We start from the raw sequence: 22800 nt of genomic DNA, 5'->3' as shown, positions 1-22800 counted from the left end.
TTTAAATATTTTAGTCATGTAGCTTTAACTATGATAATGATGATTATTACTTTCAAAATTAGAAAAATAAACAGGATAATACTGAAAGAGAGTAGCCCTGGTTCTTAATGAGCAGTGGCTATCCTTTCAACATTTTGTTTTTGTTGATTTAACCAGCTGGGATCAGAATAAACACAGGGATTTCCCTCTTTCTACTAAAGCAAGTAGTATTTTACTTAAAAGTTACAATTAATGATTATATACACCATTCAAAATTATCTACCTAAGTCTAAAAGTTAAAAGTTAATTGCTTCTATTGACTATAAACAAGAAATATAGAGCTAATTAATTCTTAGCTGTCTGGATTTTTTCTTATTAATAGCTTTGCATGAGAGCATGATTAACTTATTTCCCGTTATTTTGTGAAAAAAAAAAGTAGAGGAGAGGTTCCATTTACCAAGGAATCTGGAGTAATTAGTAGTTGAAAATTAATACTTGTTTTCTTTTTATGTGTGCCTATGAAATGAGATTTGACCCATAAGCCTCCAAGCTTTCTCACTTATAAATAGTCTTTAATGAATTTTTTGTAGCACAAAAATGTGAACATTCTACATAAAATGTTTTTATGTCTTAACACTTTAGAAAAAATAAAATAATTTTCATTGTTGTATGGTTTTAGTGTTTTAAAATTAAAATATAAATATATTATTTCCTCTTCTTTCTCCCTCTGTCCTTTTCCTTAAATCTATACCTTATCTTGATCCCTCTCAAATCTAGCATCTTTTTCTTTAATTATTATATATAATTATGTTGAGAAGTTTATGAACTATCTAAGTTGGTTTTTTTAATTTAGAAAGAAATACATTCAACACTGACACTGTTGTAATGTTTCAGGAATATATTTGGCTGATGCCACTCCCTCCTACTTCTGAACCCTCCTCTTTCTCCATCAGTACTCCTCTCTTCCTCAGTCACTTATCTTCCACAGTCTTGTCTCTCTGGGCATTCACTATGTTGTGAAACATAAGCAGCATCTCCTAGTAACACCTAGGTCTATATGGTTAATTCCCAATGATGTAAAATTGTGTTAATATGGCATTTTATTTTGGACTATTGTAGGAGGATAGAAACACACATATTCATCTATAAATTATTTTTAGACAATTGATAATGACTGATGATAGTGTTACTGACAATAAATAATTGCTTCCCTACTCTATCATGCTATGAAAAAGTAAAACAGTTCAAACTTGCTGGACATCAATTTATCAAGATCAAATGTCTGGTAACATTTTTGGCCTGTCTATCCTGTTTTGAGGCTTTTATGGTGACTATTGACAGTAATGTGGTCTACACACACACACACACACACACACACACACTTGTTCTTTTTGTTTGTTTGTTTGTTTGTTTGTTAGGTTGGTTAGGTTTTTGAGAAAGGTTTCTCTTTGTGTACCCCTAAGTATAGTGGAAATTGCTCCATAGACAAGGCTGGCATGAATCATAGAGACCTATCTGCCGCTGCCTCCCGATTGCTGGAATTAAAGGCATGTGATAGTACCTCCCAGCCATTCACACTGTTTTACAATTCTAGTATTAAGAATTGTTTGTTCTTTTTTTGTAATTTGAATCGTCAATAATTAGTATGCTAATAAATGAACTTATAACAAAGGTACCCAAAAAGTACCATTTAACCATTAATACTGATAGTATCAAAATACATGTGATAGCATGAAAACCTATTTAAATAAAATATGTAGTGTATAAAGTGTATTATCAATACCATGTAATCTCATCTTTGTAATCATTTATACTAATTAATAAATCTGTATTTTTGTTTCTTTATTAAAAAAATATCCAGGAAAGATATCAATATACAAATAATTCTATAATTATTAGTATAATTTCTTGATTTAGAAATTATGAATGAATGTACTTTTTGATTTATTTTCTTTATACTTTTCTAAATGGTTTGTATTAATTGTGCAGTCAAAAAAATTCCAGTGATCTTATCCTCAAGTCAGAAGCCCTTGCAGTTTAGTAGTGAGTGAATACATGCTCTTAAATCTGGACAGTGGGAGCCACAGCTCAGAACAGTCTGTTATGTAAAGAACACCAAACAGAATAAGGAAAATGTTAAAGACATTTAAGACAATAACATATTTTTTAAAAATCTTTTAAATTTAGATAAATTGGCTGGCCATTTTACCCTGTTGGCCATCTGTCTTTATTAACTTTGAATTTCTGAGACAAATCTAATAATTTTGAAACTGTTACATATGACTATGTAGATGCCAATGCTGAAGAAAGTATGCCTGATTTGCAATCATAATTTAGTAAATTTTTAAGTAACATTTAAAAATGACTAGTTATTTAAATATCACTAATAAGACTATGCTACAGCAAAATAATATTGATAATTAAGTAAATATGAGAAAATTAAGATATCAGATTATTTTACTCTCATACTGCCTCATTTTAGTTTTTCTATAATTTCAGTTTTAAGTGGAACAAATATGCAGTAAATTGAGAATCATTTCAGCCATGTTGTATTTGCTTAGACAAGGTGCCTAAGACAAGTGTCTTACAGGCAAACATTGATGTTTAATTTTCCAGGATTTCATCTACTTAAGGAGATTTTCCTCCACAAAATCTTTACCTTGTCAGAAACTCCTTTCTCAGTCTTCTGCAATTGCTTTGACACAATAAGTTAAGACAGCTACTTTTGTTAATCATTTAGTAAAAAAAAAAAAAAAAAAAAAATGTTACTAATATGTTCAGTATACAAGAGGATTTAGTTAGGCATTTGGAACAACAGATTGATGTCCTTTATCCTATTCAAATCATTGGAAGGAGGTTCAGAGTTTAACATTAAGGAGCCATCTTGAGTATCATGCCAAATACCAATGGATTTGTGTTACTTCTAAAATTTACAATGATAGTTATTATAATTAGGAAAAAGTTTAAAGATACTTGCAGGTTATTTGGCATAATTCTAACACCTCTCTGGTTACATAGTGAGCTTATAAATTTAAAGACTGATGCTGTGCTGAGCTTTGAGGCTGCAGATACTGCTGATAAAATTACCCATGGCCTGAGGTCAGAATTTCCATTTTGGTCAAGCATCAAGAATGGCATATATAGATTGATCATGCTAGCCCTTTTTGTCCTGGGAATAATTTTATTCATGCTCATCATGTTAAAGCTTGTCTTTAACAACATCAACATGTTGACAGCCAAAGTCCATAGCTTGAAACTAAAAATGGATCCCCAGACAGAGTTATTAATTTAACAGCCTGGCAAGCCATGGACAGTTAAGATTCTGCACAGAGCCTTACCAACCTAAGACAAAAATCTATTGCTTTTGATAATGCATATTCCATGACAGATAAAAAAGGCATTCTTGTCAGAAAGACCTAAGACAGGCTAAGTTTTATTTATGAAATAAAAAAGGGAGAGAGGCAGAAGCCTTTGGGACTGCTTGACAAGAATCTGACATGGGCCAAGGACAAAAAAATGGGCTTTGCTTGCTTCTTTATCTTTCAATTACCTTTTTCTTTTATTATTATTATTATTATTATTATTATTATTATTATTATTATTCCTTAAACTTTTCTTACAGTTCAGTAGTTATCTGCCTCTTTGTCTGCCCTATGACTGTTCCTTATCTCATACCTCCTCTCCTGTCTCCAAGAGGAGACACGCACCCCTGCCCATACCCTACCAGGCCGCCCTACTCCATGGTACCTCAGTTCTCTCAAGGGTTAGGCACTTCTCTCACTGAGTCCAGACCAATGAGTCTTCTGCTGTATATGTGTTGGGAGACTCATATCAGCTGGTGTATACTTCATGTTCAGTGTCTTATTGTCTGGGAGATCTTGGAGGTGCAAGTTAGTTGAGACTACTGGTCTTCCTATGGGTTTTCCCTCCTCCTCAACTTATTCCAACTTTTTTCTAATTCAACCAAATGGGTCCCTGGCTTTTGTCCATTGGTTGGGTGTAAGTCTCTGCATCTGACTTTTTCAGCTGCTCATTGGGCTTCTCAGAGGGCAGTCATGCTAGGCTTTTGTCTGTAAGCACACCATAGCATCAGTAATAGTGTTAGGCCTTGGAGCCTCCTCTTCAGCTGGATCCTAATTTGGGCCTGTCACTGGACCTCGTTTGCTGACTGTAAAATTTTAATTTTGACTTTTCCATAGTAATGCATATATTTCTTACTATCTAGATACAGAATATTATTGAAAACATGTTAAATGTTGATTTTTCTTTAAGAAGAACTGGTACTCTATTATTTCTAATAGAAGAAAATATATTCTCCGACTATAACAACACCCAACCAAAAATGTTCAAGCAGTAATAAATGTTTAAATATTTGTCTGAAATTTAACAAAGACTTTTGTGTAGCACAAAGCAGTGAAATACCATTTATTTAATCTTTCAGTATCTAATTATTTAGCACTTTATGTGCTTATTATTGCATAGAAGTACACAATGATGGTGTTCTGTATTCAATGCAAAGTACTTTTTATTTGTAATCAGAAATGAAGAATAAATATAATAAGTATTTTTATAATTAAAGACAAGTAGACAATTACTTAAAATGGCAGGTTCATTTATATTAAAATATTGATATCCCGGTTGAAGATTCATAAGGAAAGCTAAAAGATTAAAGAGGAAAATAGATGGAAGAGAGCTGGTGATGGCTGACAGGAAGTAAATGTGTGTCCATGCTTGAGGACAAAGAACTAATGGATAACTTTCTCTTCCTGTTGTTTGTTGCTTGTTTAATTTTTTTTTATTTATTTTAATGGACAAGAAATTCATGCCACCTATGAACTACTCTCATAGGAAATACATATAGAGACACTGAAACTAGCATTCTATTCCTGTCTTCATCCATCATGCATGAATCAAAGTAAAGGCAATATAGATAGTATAGATAGCATATTGCTTACATATTACCACCAAGTTATTTCATCTTCTTGGCTTATCACTTTTTAAATATTTGCTTCAAGCATTTATACTTGTTGCACTAAAAACAATGGAATTACCAAAATTCTATCTTGTTTAAATGGGGAAAAGCTATTCTTCAGTATGCTTACTAGGCATTGTATAAAGTCAGGTTGTGAAAATAGCTCAGATATCCGTTTTGTGTATCTCTGCTCAGAAAAATCCTGGTCATTAGTAAGAAATATATACGGCCCTGATTCTTGTTGTAGATTAATCAAACAGGGCTATTTTCTTAATCTTTTATTAGAGAAAAGTCATTCATATCTTCACCAAGTGCAAAGAGTGCATCATTGGGCTGGCAATATGCCCTACCAGTAGTGCCTAAGACACTGGACAACATGAAGATCACTTGTCCATCATATTGTAATCTGCAATCCTAGAAAGTTTCTTTGGAATGCTTTCAGATTCCTTGAGGATCCAAAAGGAGCCATGTTTGCATGAGATTTCTTCTTCAATTGGAATTATGGTAGATGTGGAAAGGAAGTTTCCCACATGAGCTTTGGCTGGGTGTTCACTGTGAAACATTACATACTGGGTTTGCTCCAATATTGATTCTGAAACCAAGATCTTCTTGGAATAGAACCAGGTACTTCTCTTGTATAATGGTGAGGGAATATCAGGCAATGAATTTTGTCAGTAGTTAATATCTGCAAGGGAAATCCCCTTTGATCAGATGAGGCATAAAAATTACAGCATAGCCTGAAGTGTTGCTTCCTAAAACCACCTTTTCTTGTCGATCTTGCAAGTACTTCAGAGCTCAAAAGGTTTTATACTCCTTTTCTTCTGTCCACCTTTAATAAATGTTTATCTAAGGTTTAGGTGGGTTTTTTGTTTTGGTATTATTGTTATTATTATTGTTTTGTCTCTGTATGCTTTGTTTTTTTGGTTTGTGTACTCGTGTGTGTCCATACAAGTATGTGTGTGTGTGTGTTTAATATCCTTTTTCAAAAGGCTTAAAATAACACTAAAAAATCTAAACCACACAAAATTATTAGAGCCTTTGCTTGTCAGACGAAAGTGTTAATAGGTTTTGGATGAACATCCCCTTTAATCATTTTTTTTTTTAACCAAAACTGTTAACTTCTGAGGTAATAGTTTTCTTTTAAAAGATATATTTAAGTAATAGTCCTTATAAACTGAGATATCATTTTTATTTGCTGGGGTGTAGACAGTGTAGGACTTTGAAAATTCAACTGTAAAAGATTTTAAGAGGAATTTTTCCCTGAATTTGGGATGGGCTAGCTCTGAATCCAACAGCCAGTATCCTATGGTTTAGAAGGGAAGAAGACTATCTAAGTCATATGAAAACAGAGGTAGGGATAGAGTGGAGGATCCACAATACAGAGCCAGCAAAGAATTCCAGCAGTCACCTATAGCTGTGGAGAAAGCAGAAAACATGTTTTACTAGCCTTTAGAAGCAACCAGTCAGCTGAAACCTCAACTCCAAACTTGTAAGTTCCAGTTCTCTAAAGAATTAAGTATACCTAGTACTGTTTCTTCTTCCTCCTTTCCGGTCTTCCTCCTCTGCCTTCTTTTTAGACATTCAAGGGTATTTAAACAACCTGAGGAAACTTCAACCATATAAATTAAATATCTGAGAAATAATTGAGAAACATCATCAAGAACCCTAAATACATTTACATTCCACTTGAATCACATTTTTATATGATAACAATTTAAAAAAACAGTTGCTATAAAGAACATTCAACTTTTAGGATAGATTATAACAGATGCCATTTCATGAATCCAAAGGTTTAGGTATGTATATCTTTATAAGCTGAGATATTATTTTCATTTGTTGGGATAGAACAGTGAGGAACTTTGCAAATTCAACTGTAAAGAATTTCAAGAGGAGTTTTTCTTGGATTTGAGATGGGCTAGTTTCTTCTAAGCATATGTTCCAGGATATTTGGAGGAACCAAGGAGCACTACAAATGTACAGTGTGTCCCTCCAATCAACTCACCTTTTAAACTTTTGGTAATATACCAAGATTGTTTGTCACAATATAGGAGAGCTCAAAGTATAATGTAACCAACTTACTCCTTCACTCAGCAAGATGCTGAAGGGGTTTGCAACCCCATAGGAAGAACAATCATATCAACCAACTGGACCCCCCAGAGCTCCCAGAGGCTAAACCACCAACCAAGTAGTACAAATGAAGGACCCATAGCTCCAGCCATATATGTAGCAGACCATGGTCTTGTTGGACATCAATGGGAGGAGTTGCCCTTAGTCCTAGGAAGGCTTAATGCCTCAGTGTAGGGGAATGTGGTGGTGGGGAGGCAGGAGAGGTTGGGTGGGAATGCCCTCATAGAAGCAGGGGGAGGGGAGATGGGATAGGGAGTTTCTGGTGGGAAAATCAGGAAAGGGCATAACGTTTGAAATGTAAACAAAGAAAATATCCAATAAGAAAAGAAAACAAAAAGATGATCAATTTCAAAGCATGGAATATCATTCTAAATCTTTCTGAAATAAAAAGGCTAGTGCTGAGGAAAATAGAAATACTGATCTAACTGAAGGAATTTGACTTATCAAAAAGGCAAGTTTCTTTTAGAACTCAATTCTTTATTTTTGAACTGTTTACCCAGTAAAGAAATTAGAAATTTCAAATTCTTCAATATAAATTTTACTTCAAGAAGTAAAATAAGAAGACTTGAGGGAAAACAAAAGTAGGAATGGAAACACCAAGGAAGGAAACATTTAGTACATGTCAAAATGTTCCTTTCAATAAAAACATAGAACATTGCAGATGAAAGATACTGTCCCTGCTAATGTCCCAAATATTTAGACAGAGCAGGGAAGAGTAATTATAGTAAGAAAACATTTTGTTTGTCATCTAAGGACTAAGACAAAGAACAAATCTCCTTAATATATAATATAAATATGCAAATAATAATACATATTTATTTTATATGTTTATATATAATTTGTGTATGATTTTATATGAATACAATATGTATTAAATGAATAAAATATATAGTATATACATGTATTTTATGGTTTTTTACACTATGTTTTTTACAGCTCTATGAGTTATGATACGAAGGTACAAAAAGTAAGGAGATGACAATACCATATCTCCTTGACTTCCATTCAGCATTTTTCAATATAGTCCTGAGAACTATCTCTCACAACCATCATTTTGGCTTTTGAGTATTTATTAATTGTAGAGTAATAAAATTAAAAGAATAAATGCAAATAGTGTATAGATAGGCTGACAAAGACAGACATACAATAAGACATAATCATATTAAATCTGAAATATTGAATGAAAATTGACTGGAGAAACCCACTTGCAGTAGTCAGCTACCATTTCTATTAGAGTGTCCTAGGCAGAGGAGAATGTTCTCTCAGCTGAGGCTTTCAAGTGAAAAACCAAGTAACAGCAGAAAGATAATACCATAAAATCAGGAGTTTACAAACATTCAACGGAAATTCACTGAGAAATTTGAGGCAGTTGACTGGAATTCCTGATTAAGATTTCTATCCATGAATGAGCTTCCCATGGCCAAAGTCCTATTTCTCTACCCCATTGTAGGCATTTTTATGTAATGGAATAAACAATAGTAACTTCTCTTGTAAATATTTATCTTCTAGATGTTCTCAAGCACATAATCTCTTACTACTTTTGAAATTTTTGCTGTTTTCTCTCCTATGGAAAGACAATAGTTATTGGGGGACACATTAAGATGAATATTTTGGGGGACTACAGTGGGGAGTGAAGCAGATGCATTCTCAGCCAGCTTTGTAGTAAACTCAAATAATATATAATAATATCTGTGGGCTTTTCCACCTGCTCTCCTGTTCCTGAAATAAAAACTCTGACACTTGATTATATATGGAAAAATGCCTAAGCCATAAGCTTGGGCTTATTTCCCTGACTAACTTGTAACTTAATAAACCCGTTTGCTTTATTCTATGAGTACTACAAGGCTTGTTACCTCTTCTCCATTTCATAAGTCTGTATTCTCAAAGTTCAGGACTAATTAATTCCTGTACCTGACTATCTCAACGTTGTTCTCTCCATACTAGAACTCCTATCTCCTATTTCCTGTCTCACTCATTGGCCAGTTTTTTTTTTTATTGAAACATGATGTTTGCATGTAGTAAACAAGAGATTCTCTCTACATTTCCCCCTGTTAGTCTAATAAAAGGCTCTTTCTTCTTCAAAAGTAAAGTGTAAGCAATAATAACAATTATGAAAACTACAAGGTAAGATTATATTCACAATGCCCAGTCTATATCTATTTGCCAACCTTGGAGAAATTGTTCATCTATCATATCTTGGTGTGACTTAGAAGTGAGACATATAAAATATTGGAATGTCACTGCCAAAAGCCTTGGGGGCTAAACTGTTAGAGCCCACACTGCCCCAAGATTCTCAGGTCTGAGGGTTGGGGTTCAGCAAGAGAGAGAGTGAGGATGGACTCAAAGAATGGAGACTAGACAGAGTGTGATTCAATCTCATTTATTCTTCAGTCTCTCTTCTCTCCAAGTTCCTAGTTCCTAGTTCCTAGTTCCTAGTCCCTAGTTCATAGTCCCTAGTGTCTCCAAGTTCCAAGTTACTTCTTCCAAGTGCTAAGTGCCTAATGTCTAATAACTAACTCCAAGTTGTTCTTAACTCTTCTGTCTTCCTCTTGCCTTTTATATGTCTCACTTCTAAGTCACACCCTTAAGTCACGCCCTTAGGTCTTGTCTCTAAACCTGATCTCTAAGTCACGCCTCTAAGTCTCAGCTCTAAATCACACCTTTATGTCTCACACACCCAAGGGAAGATGCTGGGTATCTAAAACAAGATGTTATCAGAGTGTGCTCAGCTGTTGTAGGCTATTGTAATCAAGTCTCTTGTCAGGGTATATGGCTCAAGATGGCTGCAAGGATGATAGCCACCTTCTGTCGGCTCCCCACACTACCTGGAGGCATTTCTCTATCTCAGTCAAAGAGCTCTTTCCAAGTAGAAGACCAGCCATACAAGTTACATGTTTTGTTGAATTTTATGATTTCTTTATTTACATTTGCAGCTAAGATCTTATGGGGTCTCCCACTGTCAAATCTGATTCTTGTCAGTTTGGGTAGAATGCATAGTATTTTTATATTCAGCTAAAAATGGTGAAATCACTCCCCCAACACAACTTATTTCTTTCTCTCCATTCTAAACTTAGGACATTCTTAATATAAACAGGCTATTTCACTCAGCAGTTTTTTTTTTTCCACAATTTAATGTATTTCAGCTTATTTGTTATCAGTCTCATTGAAGTTTAAACTTTAAAGTTCCTTCTATTCTAAGGGCATTTCCTTTAAAGTCATATATATATATATATATATATATATATGTAAGATATATCTGCAACATGTTTCATGCCAAAATGTCTAAAATATTGTTGTATTCTGATCAACACACATGCCTGAGTATCATCAGCTTAATCTGCAAAAGGATTTCCAAATCATCCACTGTCTCTAATAGATGTGCAATCTCAGAATCATCCTTTTCAGAATTTAAGGCAGAAACCCATTGGAATTCTGAATATATATCAGTAGTATAGAGTCTTAACATGTGCATATATTTTCATTCTATAAACTCTACAAAATGAAGCACACAATCATTGCATTACTGTCAGAACCCATCAAGGAAAGCCTAAGATGTGCAAGGGAGTTTTCTGCAGATGGCTTACCATTTTTTATGGCCTGCGATGAGTGAGTTTTGACATGTAAGGACACCAGAGACTTCATCCTAGGATTACTTCTTGCTGTTGATGTGCCTTTTTTTCTGTCACTATTACAGCGCCTAATGATTCCTGGGCATCAGCCCACCCTAATGAGCAACTTTGCTGGAGATCAACTTGAAGATGAAATTTAATAAAGTAATGTTTTTTATATGAATTAGTGACTGTATAGGAATCTTAATTTCATTCAAATAATTATTTAAAAGAAGCTTAAGGAGATGGTTTTAGTTGTTCTGCCACAAAGATATAATAAGGCTAAAACCAAGAATAAAATATGCCCCCATCCTCAAAGAATAGTAAGTAACAGCAACATAATAAGGAATACAATGAGATTTCCCAATTACACTAAGGACAAAAATAGACTTGGTGTTGGGGTCCACACTAGCCCCACATTGGGGTGGCCAAAAAATGTCGTGGCCCAAGCAAAATGTTGAGGCCCGGGCCGACCCACGTTTGGGTGGCCACTGTATCCCGGCCCAAGCTGCCGCTCCGGTCCGCGGGTCGGGGTTCAGCAAGAACGAGAGTGAGGACGGACTTGAAGAATGCAGACCAGACAGAGTGTAATTCAATCCCGTTTATTCTTCAGTCTAAATCCTAAGTCTTGAGTTCCTAGTGCCTAGTCCCTAGCTCCTAGTCCCTCCAAGTTCCAAGTTACTTCTTCCAAGTTCTCTTCCAAGTGCCTGCTACCTGTCTTCTCTCTGATGTGTCTGGTTCTCTGTTCTGTTCTGTCTCTGCCTTTTATATATCTGCCTTCTCACTTCTAAGCCATGCCTTTTGGTCACACCTTTAATCATGCCCTTAGGTCTTGTCTCTAAATCTTATCTCTAAATAACACTCTTAAGTCACACACCTTTAATCTCACACACCTTTAATCTCACACACCTTTAATCTCAAGGTATCTAAACCAAGATTATCGGAGTGTGCTCAGCTGTTTGTAGGCTATTGTAATCCAAGTCACATGTCAGGGTATATGGCTCAATATGGCTGCAAAGCTGATAGCCTCTTTCTGCTAAAAGTCGGCCCCCAACAACTTGGGACAAATCTGTGATCAAGAAAAAAACATTCATTCTAGGTATATTCCAAGCATGAAGCCACCGGTATGAACTGTGATAAAACAAGATGAAACTCTTGCTTTGAACTTAGAATGAGCTTATATAATAAAAACACGGCTGTAAACATAGTATCGACATCCTTCTGTTGTGAGCTCAGATGTTGTTTGCATACAGTGCATGTCTGAGACTGATTCCACACAATGTATCTACTGCTCACCGGACTCCATTTTCTCTCTCTTAAAGGAATTTAGGTACACACCCAGCTAGGAAATTGTGTCCAGCTCTGGGAAGTGGTTATTTTCCACCTTCCAGCTGATATTATAGCTTTCTTGCTTGGTATTCTGTGCTTTCTCAGACCCTATAATGTGCCCAATGCTGTGAACCATTTGTAACCACAAGCTTTTCCACCTGTGTTCCAGTTCCTGAAATAACAACTCTAAGACTTAATTATATATGAACAAATGCCTATTTAATAAAGGTGGGCTTGTTCCCTGACAAGCTCATACCTATGTCAGCCTATTTATTCTAGTCTTTGAGTGTCACGTGGCTGATAGCTCTTTTCAGTTTCATATGTGTGCCTACTCAGCATTCAGGGTGAATCTCCTCTCCTGCCTGAAACTATGCCAGGTTTCTCTCTCCCTACTGGAAGGTCCACCTCTTATTTCCTGTCTCAGCTCATTGGCCAATCATCTTTTTATTAACAGGTGCTACTTCCATAGAGTACACAGGGGATTCTCTCTACAATATTGTGTACATTTCACAGATCAGGATTTAAGACAATATTTTGAAATTTTAAGTTTTTTAAAATATGCATGAGGTCCAGGAGTGTAGCTGGCATTTTGTTAATTTGAGGGTTCTCCTTTCTTCTACCCTTCTTCAGCCTTTTACCATTCTTTCAACTCCCTAACACTAGATAGGAGGAAAAACAGTATAGAAAAGAAGGGGAACAATATTATTGTTAAGACTATGTCCTGTTGATTAGCCACATTGAGTTCTTTGGGCACGTTTGATCTTTGCCTTCAAGATATCTAATGTTTTCCTTTTTCTTTGTGCACAACTATCCAACAAAATGCACCAACAACCATCAACCAACCAGCAACCCAATAACAACCCCTCTCGGGGCCCTAGTGTTTATATACCCTCTCAAAAGTCAACAGAATTCAAAACATCACATAATCAGAAAAACTATCTGTGGCTGGCAAAATCATGCTCCTAGATCATGAGGCAAATCATAGTCAGTTGCTGTGGACAATGTAAAGCAGTCTCATATCCCTCACCTGGGATTAATACAAAAGCATGTTCTTATATTTTTTTGTTTTGTAAAGAAGCAAAAATACCAAAATTGTCTTTACATAGAACTGTGGCTCAGAGTATAAAGTCAGGTGTTGCTAAAGCAGAAAATCGAAATTTATTACTAGGCCTCGCATAATAGAAAGACCTAACTCCAAAATGGTATCTTATGAACACACATATTCTGTGACATACGTGTGTGTGTGTGTATACATGTAATGTATATAATGTTCAGGAATGTTTGAAATTTTATGTTGGTACTGAAAACTCACATCCTCCTGCTAGTAACTAAACTATTTCCCTGGCACAGAATTATGCGTTTTACAGAATCAATAGACTGGTTTCTACATCTTACCAAATATTATTTCTGTTTCTAAATGTACTGAGAGCTAAAAATTCAGAAACTAACTTCATCATTTAGCATTTTGCATTGTTCTAAAACAGGATGTTATTAGCAGTGTGACTAGAGAATGAAGCATTGTTGCCAGAATGTCTGGTTTCTCACTAAGTGTTTTCAACCCACATAAGAACTTTTTAAAAAACAAAACTGTCATCTTCTGAACTAGTGTGGGCTTGTTTTTTTTAATAATCTAGAGATTCAAAACAGCAAGTCATAATTCTATTTCACTAAATGTTTTGATTTAACGCATGTAACAACTGCACTTAATGCTATTGCCCACAGAAGCAAATTTTCTACAACAAAAGATTTTAAACTGGCATATTAAATATTACTTTAGAGCAGTTTACATTAGATTCTTTTTCTTGGCTCATAAAAGAATCCAAAAGCATCTAGATAAAAACTAAAATAATACAGAAGAAAGTTGATGATAACCTGAAATTTGGGGTATGGAAAAACTAATTGCAGAGGTCATTTATTGTAAGACTGACAGCAGAGATGATAATAAAGCGATAACATATTCATTTCCAAACTGTTACTACTCCTAGCAGAAGGATAAACACACTGTAGGTATTTTTACTTTTGTTTATCTGTAGTCACGTTAGTCAATTTTAGTAAACATGGGAACCAGGATGCAGGCTACTTTTATATTAGAGGACCAGACTACCAAAGTAGTCTAGTAGCAACATGTTATTTACAAAAGTGATTAAATGCATTTTGTATTTATGTAGGTTTAATGGAAGTAGCTGAACATACCATTCATTTCAAATGACAGTTGTGACTACTTTCTAACTTGTAAAACTATTGCCCTTAACACTTGCCTAAAACACACACACACACACACACACACACACACACACACATACACTCACACACACAATCTGCTAAGGCAAAGGCAGGAAGATAAGTAAGAGTCTGTGTGCTAGAAATGATGTGGCTGCACGTGAGCACACGGGCGGGCATTTCTGTTGGGCTGAGTTCTGAGTTGTGGGTCCCGGCGAGTCTTCTGTTCTTCGTTGGCACCTCAGGGTTTCATGCCTGCAGAGAGAAGTAGAAGCACAGGATTTTGACTTAGCTTATTCCATACAGGACACCGGGTGGGTGCTGGGCTATGAGAAGCTGCTGGAGTGCTCCCAGTGCGGGGAGAGTGAACTGAAGTTCCGTGGGGGGTGGAGGGGCGAGGCTCCCAAGTTGGGGATCCCTGGGCCAGGAGGCAGCCAGGAAACAAGTGGTCACAGGCTCTGGGGCTCCCAGATGCCGCTGGGAGGTCACGACAGAACAGAGATGAGGGGTGGCTCACAAGCTGAGAGAAGCTCGGACTGTGGCCCACATAAAAGTGATTCTTTGGTTACTCACTTGGCTGCACCCAGGCAGGTGGGTGTCTGCAAAGGGTGGGTGCCAGTATTAAGCTACTCTGGAGCAAGCAAGTCATGGTTTGTCATTAAGATCCGAGAAAGGCAAGGTGTTTGAGGAAATTTTGTCTTAGAAGGTACCTCTGAGTCTGTTTTGGATGGCTGAGAGAGAAAAATATCATGTTAATTATGTATCTGAGATAGGCATAATGGCTGAAAGGCTGCTCATCTAGCTTGCTTGAATAGGGAGTCCCCATGGCTGGAAAGCAGAGAAGTCCTCCAGGCTGCAAGTTAGGCTCAGGGGCTGTGGCTACAGTAGCTCATTAAAGGCCTTCTCCACATTTCCCCATGGTGGGCCCCAAAAGACATGAGGAAGTCCAGGGTTCCAAAAGGCTTTATTTTCATGGTGGTAGATGTATTTGGATGAACCCACACACACACACACACACTTAGGTCAGGGGAAACCTGACTTAAATAGGGAAGAAGGAGGGAAGAGGGTCTGGGGAAGAATGCTTAATTGGCTATGCCCTCTAGCCTTCAAGTATCTCATTAGTATGTAAATATCTTGTCACTGAGACCTGTAGTCATGCCCTCTACCTGTGCTGGGTGATGCAAACTTCTCTTAGGGAGGGGCTGTATTGTCCTATGTGACTGAAAATCATGGGTCAATGGTGTGTCAGGAGCCTGGGGTCTGAGGGTGTGGCTGAACACCTGCTGTTGTCCCACTAGAGTCCGAGGTTCGAGGCCTGTGCCACACCAGAAACCAATCTTTTCATGGCCCCACATCTATGTCAACCAACAATCAACTAAAATTACAAATATAGGCATATGTGACATATATTTAAGAATATGAACATTTAAATATATAATTTATTTTGGAACAATTGAAATCTGGTGTTCTCATGAAGAATAATGAGACTGTGCTTTGCAGAACTTAGTTTTTAGTAATTTTATAGTATAAATGTATATGTATAAATAAGTATAAATGTATAAATAAGTCTATGTTTATTTTGTATACTCTTGGTTATGCTGGAAAATGGGTCAGTGGCTGAAGCACTTGGGGCACAACCAGGAAGGCTAGATGTCAGACTGCCTGTCCCTGTCCAGGTGGGTAAGGGAAAACCCCTGTAATACCAGAGCAGAAGGGAAACTCAGGGAAATCGTGGGGAAAAGTGGATAAATAAGTGAGCCAAACTGGTGAGCACTGGAGAAAAGTGAGATACATTTACTCAATATATAAGGAGGAAAACACTGAAAGAAGAGATCCTATCTTTAACTTCAAGCCTCCACAATCATGCAATCATTCAAACACACAAACCCACATGCATGTTTACTCTCCCCACAGGTATAATTGCATACAAATACCATTTATGCATCTCTTCACTCATTCTAAAACATTATTCTCACATTGAAAAAAATTTAGTTAAAATAACCACTCTTCCAAAGGCAATCTACAGATTCAATGCAGTCCTATCCAAATTCCAACGCAATTATTCAAAGGTCTTGAAACAGTTTTAAGCTTCACATACAAACATAAAACATAAAATATGGGCAACAATCCTGAACAATAAAAAAAACAGGTAGGTAGAGGTCTTACCATTCCTAATTTCAACTTGCACTACAAACCTATATTTGTTGATAATAATAATAATAACTATAGAGCATGGTATTGACATAAAAACAGACATTCAATTTAAAAATCCTGAAATAAGCCAGGCAGTGGTGGCACATGCTTTTAATACAAGCACTTGGGAGGCAGAGGCAGGCGGATTTCTGAGTTCAAGGCCAGCTTGCTCTACAGAGTGAGTTCCAGGACAGCCAGGGCTACATAGAGAAACCCTATCTTAAAAAAAAAAAAAAAAAAAAAAAAAAAGAAGAAGAAGGAGGAGGAGGAGGAGAAGGAGAAGGAAGAAGAGGAGGAAGAGGAGCAGGAGGAGGAGGAAAGAAAGAAAGAAAAGAAAAAAGAAAAAGAAAAGAAAAAAGAAAATCCTAAAATAAATCCAAACACCTATGGAGAATTGAATTTTTAATCTGAAACCAGAAAGAGACACTGGAAAAAAGATAGTGTTTTCAACAAATGGTGCTGTTCAATCTCTAGATGTGCTGCTATGCAGAAGAATGCAAATAGATATATACTTATCTATCTGCATTGAACTCAACTCAAAATGGATCAATGACTTCAACATAAACTAAACCCACTGAATCTGATAGAAGAGAATGTGGAGAATAATCTTGAGGTTGGAGACACGGGAGAAGACTTTCTGAACAAAACACCAGTAGTATAGGCATTAATATCAATAAGTAATAAATGGAACCATGTGAAACTGAAAAGTTTCTATACAGAAAATGACACCAATATTTGGACAAAGTAGACACTTACCTAAAAAATTTTTACCAACTCAGTATCTGACAAAGATACTGACATAATACATGAAGAACTCAAGAAAGTTACTGTCAAAATACTAAATAATCTGATTTAAAAATTAGATCCCTCCGGGCGGTGGTGGTGCACACCTTTAATCCCAGCACTTGGGAGGCAGAGGCAGGTGGATTACTAAGTTCCAGGCCAGCCTGGTCTACAGAGCAAGTTCCAGGACAGCCAGGGCTACACAGAGAAACCCTGTCTCGAAAAACCAAAAAAAAAAAAATTAGATCCCATTCAAAGAAATGTGATAGAGAAAATACAAATGACTGAGAAACTCAATGCAATGTTCAGCATATAAAAGGAGAGGATGCAAATTAAAAGCATTTTGAGATCTCATTTTTCCAGTCAGTAAGTTCAGTGATACAAGTGACTATTCATGCTATCAAGAATGTGCATTCTTCCATTGTTAGTGGAAATGAAAACATGTATAGAAACAAATCAATATGGCAGTTCCTCAAAAGATGGGAATCTATCTATCTCAAGATCCAGCTATAGTTTTCTTGGACATATACTAAAAGGATGCTACATTCGACCACATGGACGCTTGGTCAACCAAGTTCTTTGCAACCTATGATATTTGCATACTGGGGTCCAGCCTCAACACGAGTTGATGGTTGTCAAGGACTAAACATACCTGGAAGTTGAATAAGAAAACACACAATTGAAGTGCAAGCTGACAGTCCGTTCTTTTAGTGAGAGTTCCTGAACTTGGGAGTCAAAGTGCTCTACGAACTTGACTCAACTGCAGTCTTATTGAAATAACAATAGGAAGTTGAGTTACAAAGTTAAAAGACCATGAAGTCTTTGTAATTTTTCCTGGGTCTGATCTGTACATCATTTATTTAATTCTTCTGGCTGTTCTAATTTTCTACATTTTAACTCTCATGTAGATACTTCATTCTCTTTTCTTTGGGAATACAGTCCCATGGCAATGTTCTCCAAGGTGATTTTATAAGTATAGCAAAGGGCACGTTCCTTCGCCAATATCCCTGTCTAGTACTGGATCCCATACCCTAATCCCACAAAATCTACGATCCTGGTCAAACATCCAGGACTCCATGTGTCTGTCTACACAAACATCCTCACATAACCTGTTTGGAGACTTCCTAGAGGGCTGCCACCATCATCCCTGAGCCCAAGGAACCCATTGTTGACTTTTTGGGAAATATCTGTATGTTATTACATCCTCAGTTTTGTAATAAAAATGACCTATTTTTATTATACAGAATTGAGACTAAGACTGGGGGAACAGCTACAGATTTACTCATCTCTGCCTGCAACTCCAGGTTAATTTCATTTTCACCGTGAGCAAGAGACCATAACATATCAAACTTTTCCAAGAAGTTGTAACTATTACCATATCCCATTTTCCATTGGGTACAATTTTTCCAAATTTGTAGAGCTTCCTTTACAGTTACATTTCTCTTGAATTTATAAACAGCTTCCACTTTAATATTATTGGTAGCATCTAGTTCCTGGATATCAAGTGGGTTCCCACTAGGTTTGTCAGGTCACCAAATACTGGCTTTAATCAAGGAAGGAATAAAGAAAAGAAATTTTAAACAGATAAGGAAAATGATAATACTAAGAATAGTTACAGAAATGACATCACAAGGTTCTTGCACCAAAGAAGCAGGCCTTGGGGCCTCTCAGTACTCATACTAGAGCCCAGGAGAGGCCATAGACATGCGTTCTGAAACAAGGTACCTGCAAAAGGTTTTGTTTTTTTTTTTCCTTGTCATCAAGGGTCACAGGCATCTTGAGATTAATATGGAATGTCTCCAAAATTTGAAGACAATAAATAGCTCTTCACATACAGTCAGCAATGTCCCATTGATAAAGACAATATCCACACAACTCATTGAACATGGAGAGTGCAATCTAGAAACTACATTGAAACTTTACCTTCATGTTCTAGTATCAATGACACAGAAAAGAACTCCCCAGGCTAACAAAAGTGAAAAGTGAACATTAGGATAAAATCAAATGCTAAAAGGTAAAAACAACAAATAAATCAAACAGGGAAAAAGAATATTAATAAAATGACTCCTATTGGTATTCAGGTATACTTGTAAATCAATACCTTAAGTCATCATCAGAGAGGCATTTTCTTTGGCAGCAGACTGGAGCATAAACAGAAGCCCATTGCCAGACATTATGCAGAGAGAGAAAGACCTTGGAACACACAGCTCTAAACGAGATGTTTCCATCAAATCCCTCTCCTCAGAGTTCAGAAAACCCTATGAAGAGTAGACAGAGGAGGTGAGGAAACAGAAGGACACAGGACACTGGTCAAACAATGTCCACTAAAACAACTGAGTCAAGTTCATGTGAACTCATGAAGAATGAGGCAGACCACATGTGTCTGCAGCAAGATTTCTGCATAGATGATATAGCTGTCAGTATTTTTATGGGATTGCTGAATGTGTAAGCAGTGGGTCTCTGATTCTTGTGCTTTCTCTTGAGATTCTTTTTACTTTTCTGTTGACTTGTCTTATCCAACTTTGATATGGTGGGTTTTTTTGTTTCATTTGATTATATTTTATTTTGTTATGTTTTGTTGTCATCTGTTACAAGCTTGTTTTTATTTCCTAATGAGAGAAAGAAAGGGAGTAGATCCCCATGATAAATGAGGTAAAGAGAAATGAGGAGGAATAAAGGTATAGAAGCTATATTCACATTATATTATATGAAGAAAAAATCTATGGTTAAAGTAAAGGAGGAAAAATAAGAAGAAAATCTGAAACAAGCAAGCAAACAAACAAACACCAAAAGGCCAAGAGACAGAATATTCTTCCAATACCTTGTGATGGCAAACTACTTCAACTACTTCATTTATATGAGAAAATTATAATCCACAGGAAAGCATTCATTTCCTATGTTCTTAGGAACTGAGGCTTGGCTCTGTAGCAAAACTACTGTTGTGAAGTAACAATTAAAATAATTTTATAGTCAGGGGTCATTAAAACATGAGAAACTGTATTAAATGGTTTGTTGTATTAGAAAGATTGAAAACCATTGGCTTAACAGTACAATAGTATTTAGTTTACCCTTAGGTCCTATTTAGTACAAAGTTCTATAGGCACAGGAACTATGCTCAAACTAAAGCAGATCCAAGGGTACATTATGAAGTACTCATGGCAACTAACAGAATGTACTGAAGTTTCATTGAAGGATCAGTCTTTTGAATTTTTAAGTAAAAATGTCTTATTGATGTTCATGGCCATGAAGCCTCAGGAAAAATCTGGAAGAATTATGTTCAAGTGCTAGGAAAAATTTACTCATTTTTTTTTCCATAAAAAAAAAAAGCTGAAAAATTCTATTTGTCAAATTTTAAATTCATATTTCCAAGATTTTGATCTTTTGAGGTAGGGTTTTTCTGTGTAGCCCTGGCTTTCCTGGAATTCTTTATACCAGACTGGCCTTGAACTAGGAGATTCACCTGCCTCTGTCCTCCAAGTGCGAAGATTAAAGGCATGTGCCACCACCACCTGAGTAAGGACTTGTTTATGAGACTTTTCTTATGTAACAGCGAGACACTCATTCTACCTTTCTTTCTTTCTTTCTTTCTTTCTTTCTTTCTTTCTTTCTTTCTTTCTTTCTTTCTTTTGAGGTAGGGTTTTACTATATAGCTCTAGGTATCTTAGACTCACTATTGTATAAACAAGGTAGAACATTTGTTTAGTTTTTCATTGTCTTCCATTATATTTATATAACTTAAGTGAATAATCAATTTGAAATGGCTTGATCAGAAGTTATAATCTTATAAAAGAAATATTTAGTAGAAATATTAGTGTAATATTTATCGAAATTATTTTTATACAGTGGTACTTACCATTACTCAATATGAAAGGCCCTAATGGTTTTATTTGGTCATACAAAAACTGATCCAATTGAATATTCAAAGCAGCATTGTTTAAATTAATCCAAACTCAGAAAAATTCAAATGTAAATTTTCTGATAAAAATCTAAGATTGACAGAGAGTATAATTATATGGTTATTAAAAGATGATGTACTTATCTACAACAGTGATGTGGATATGAGAACAGCAGCTATAGTTTAATAAGGAATATTGATACTTTATATTTTTAAATTAGGTTCTTTTGTATTCAGTTACACATCAAAATACAGCAAGAAAACATAAAATACTCTTCATTTATTTGTCACTATTATAATATACAGAATGTGACCTGGATTCTGAAGAAAATACTGGTACACAAACACACACACACACACACACACACACACACACACATTTTCATTATTTTGTCATTATCTTTTCTGACTGAGTGCTGGGGATATATTGCAATGATAGAATGCTTATCTCATTCATGCAAGAATCTGGGTTTCCTCCTCAGCTTCCTGACTCCCTCCAAAGACATTTTATGTGTTGATTTTAAAACTTGACTTCTGTTTATGATCATTTATATGATATACCTTTGTTTTTGAGCTATACTACATAAGCATATTAGGATTCAATAAATGGTTTGTGTGTTTTCTCTCTCCCTCTTTTGTTTTTGTTGTAGATTCTACAAAGAAATTAAAAGATGTTCTTGAAGAATTCCACGGTAATGGTGTGCTTGCAAAGTATAATCCTGAAGGGGTAAAGCTTATTTTTTCTTTATTAGTTTAATAATGTGCTTGCTAGATGAATTTTCTTTATGGAAAATTTTAGAAAAATATGTATATGTGTGTTAATATAAATGCACACACATATACTTATATTTCAGCATATATATGCATATGTATACGTATATACATATACATGTATATATCTCACATACCATAAGCCATTTAGCACATCTCATACAATAAAGTTCATAACAAATAGGTACTCTGGAAGGCCACTAAATATACTATATTTTATACTACTCTTATTGATGAAAATTCTTCTAGATTGTGTGTTCTTGAGAAAATGTATATCATTAAAATATATTGTTTGGGCTTCTTTTTTTCCTTAGAAGTTAGGAAACAGGATTAGATTGAAAAAAGAAGGATACATTTAATCATAGTAAGGAATAGGGAGTAACTCTTTTCAGGAAATTATTGCTTAAAGAAAACTTTTGAGGTGGGTGTAAACATTGTATCTTAATGAGCCACCCAAAGAACAATTCAACTTTCCTCTTATGTGTATTTTTAGTTTATAAATACTTTGTCTGATTCATCAATTTCTTTTGAATATACTATTTTACAGAGTTCATTTCAGAATTATTTGTTAAGTAATTCTCCATTTTTATCAACTGAGAGATGTTATATAATGTCTACTCATAATTACTTTGAGTTTGTTTATAGAGTCATCACCTGAGATTTGAATATATGTGAATAAAAAACAGATCTCTGTAAAAATATGTTTAAATATATCATTCAGATTTGTTTGTAGAATGAAAATATGACTTTTTGTTTTTGCATATTTATAATAATACAACTTCTACTCTTTGTCCTAAATAGTTCTTCTGTGGAATATGTAGTTTAATAACCACGTTTCTCAGTTTTATGATCCCCACCAGTACTTCTCACAGGTTTTTGTTTTGTTTTGTTTTGTTTTTAAGACCTCACTTTATAACTCAGGC

The 22800-nt window shown here is 35.5% G+C and overlaps 1 protein-coding gene across 5 annotated transcripts in view; it reads left to right on the top strand.

Annotated features, from left to right (window-relative positions):
- The window catches only part of Dgkb (diacylglycerol kinase beta), a 625059-nt gene that overhangs the window by 125855 nt on the left and 476404 nt on the right, over window positions 1-22800 (top strand). For all 5 annotated transcript variants that reach the window (XM_076941963.1, XM_076941961.1, XM_034514239.2 and 2 more), the window contains exon 3: window positions 21757-21833. In XM_076941963.1, coding sequence (XP_076798078.1) covers window positions 21757-21833 — 77 coding nt within the window. The remainder of the gene's footprint in view (window positions 1-21756; window positions 21834-22800) is intronic.

This window comes from Arvicanthis niloticus, chromosome 11 (assembly GCF_011762505.2).
Source record: "Arvicanthis niloticus isolate mArvNil1 chromosome 11, mArvNil1.pat.X, whole genome shotgun sequence".
Lineage (NCBI taxonomy): Eukaryota > Metazoa > Chordata > Mammalia > Rodentia > Muridae > Arvicanthis > Arvicanthis niloticus.
This window is presented reverse-complemented; position numbering and strand designations above follow the sequence as displayed.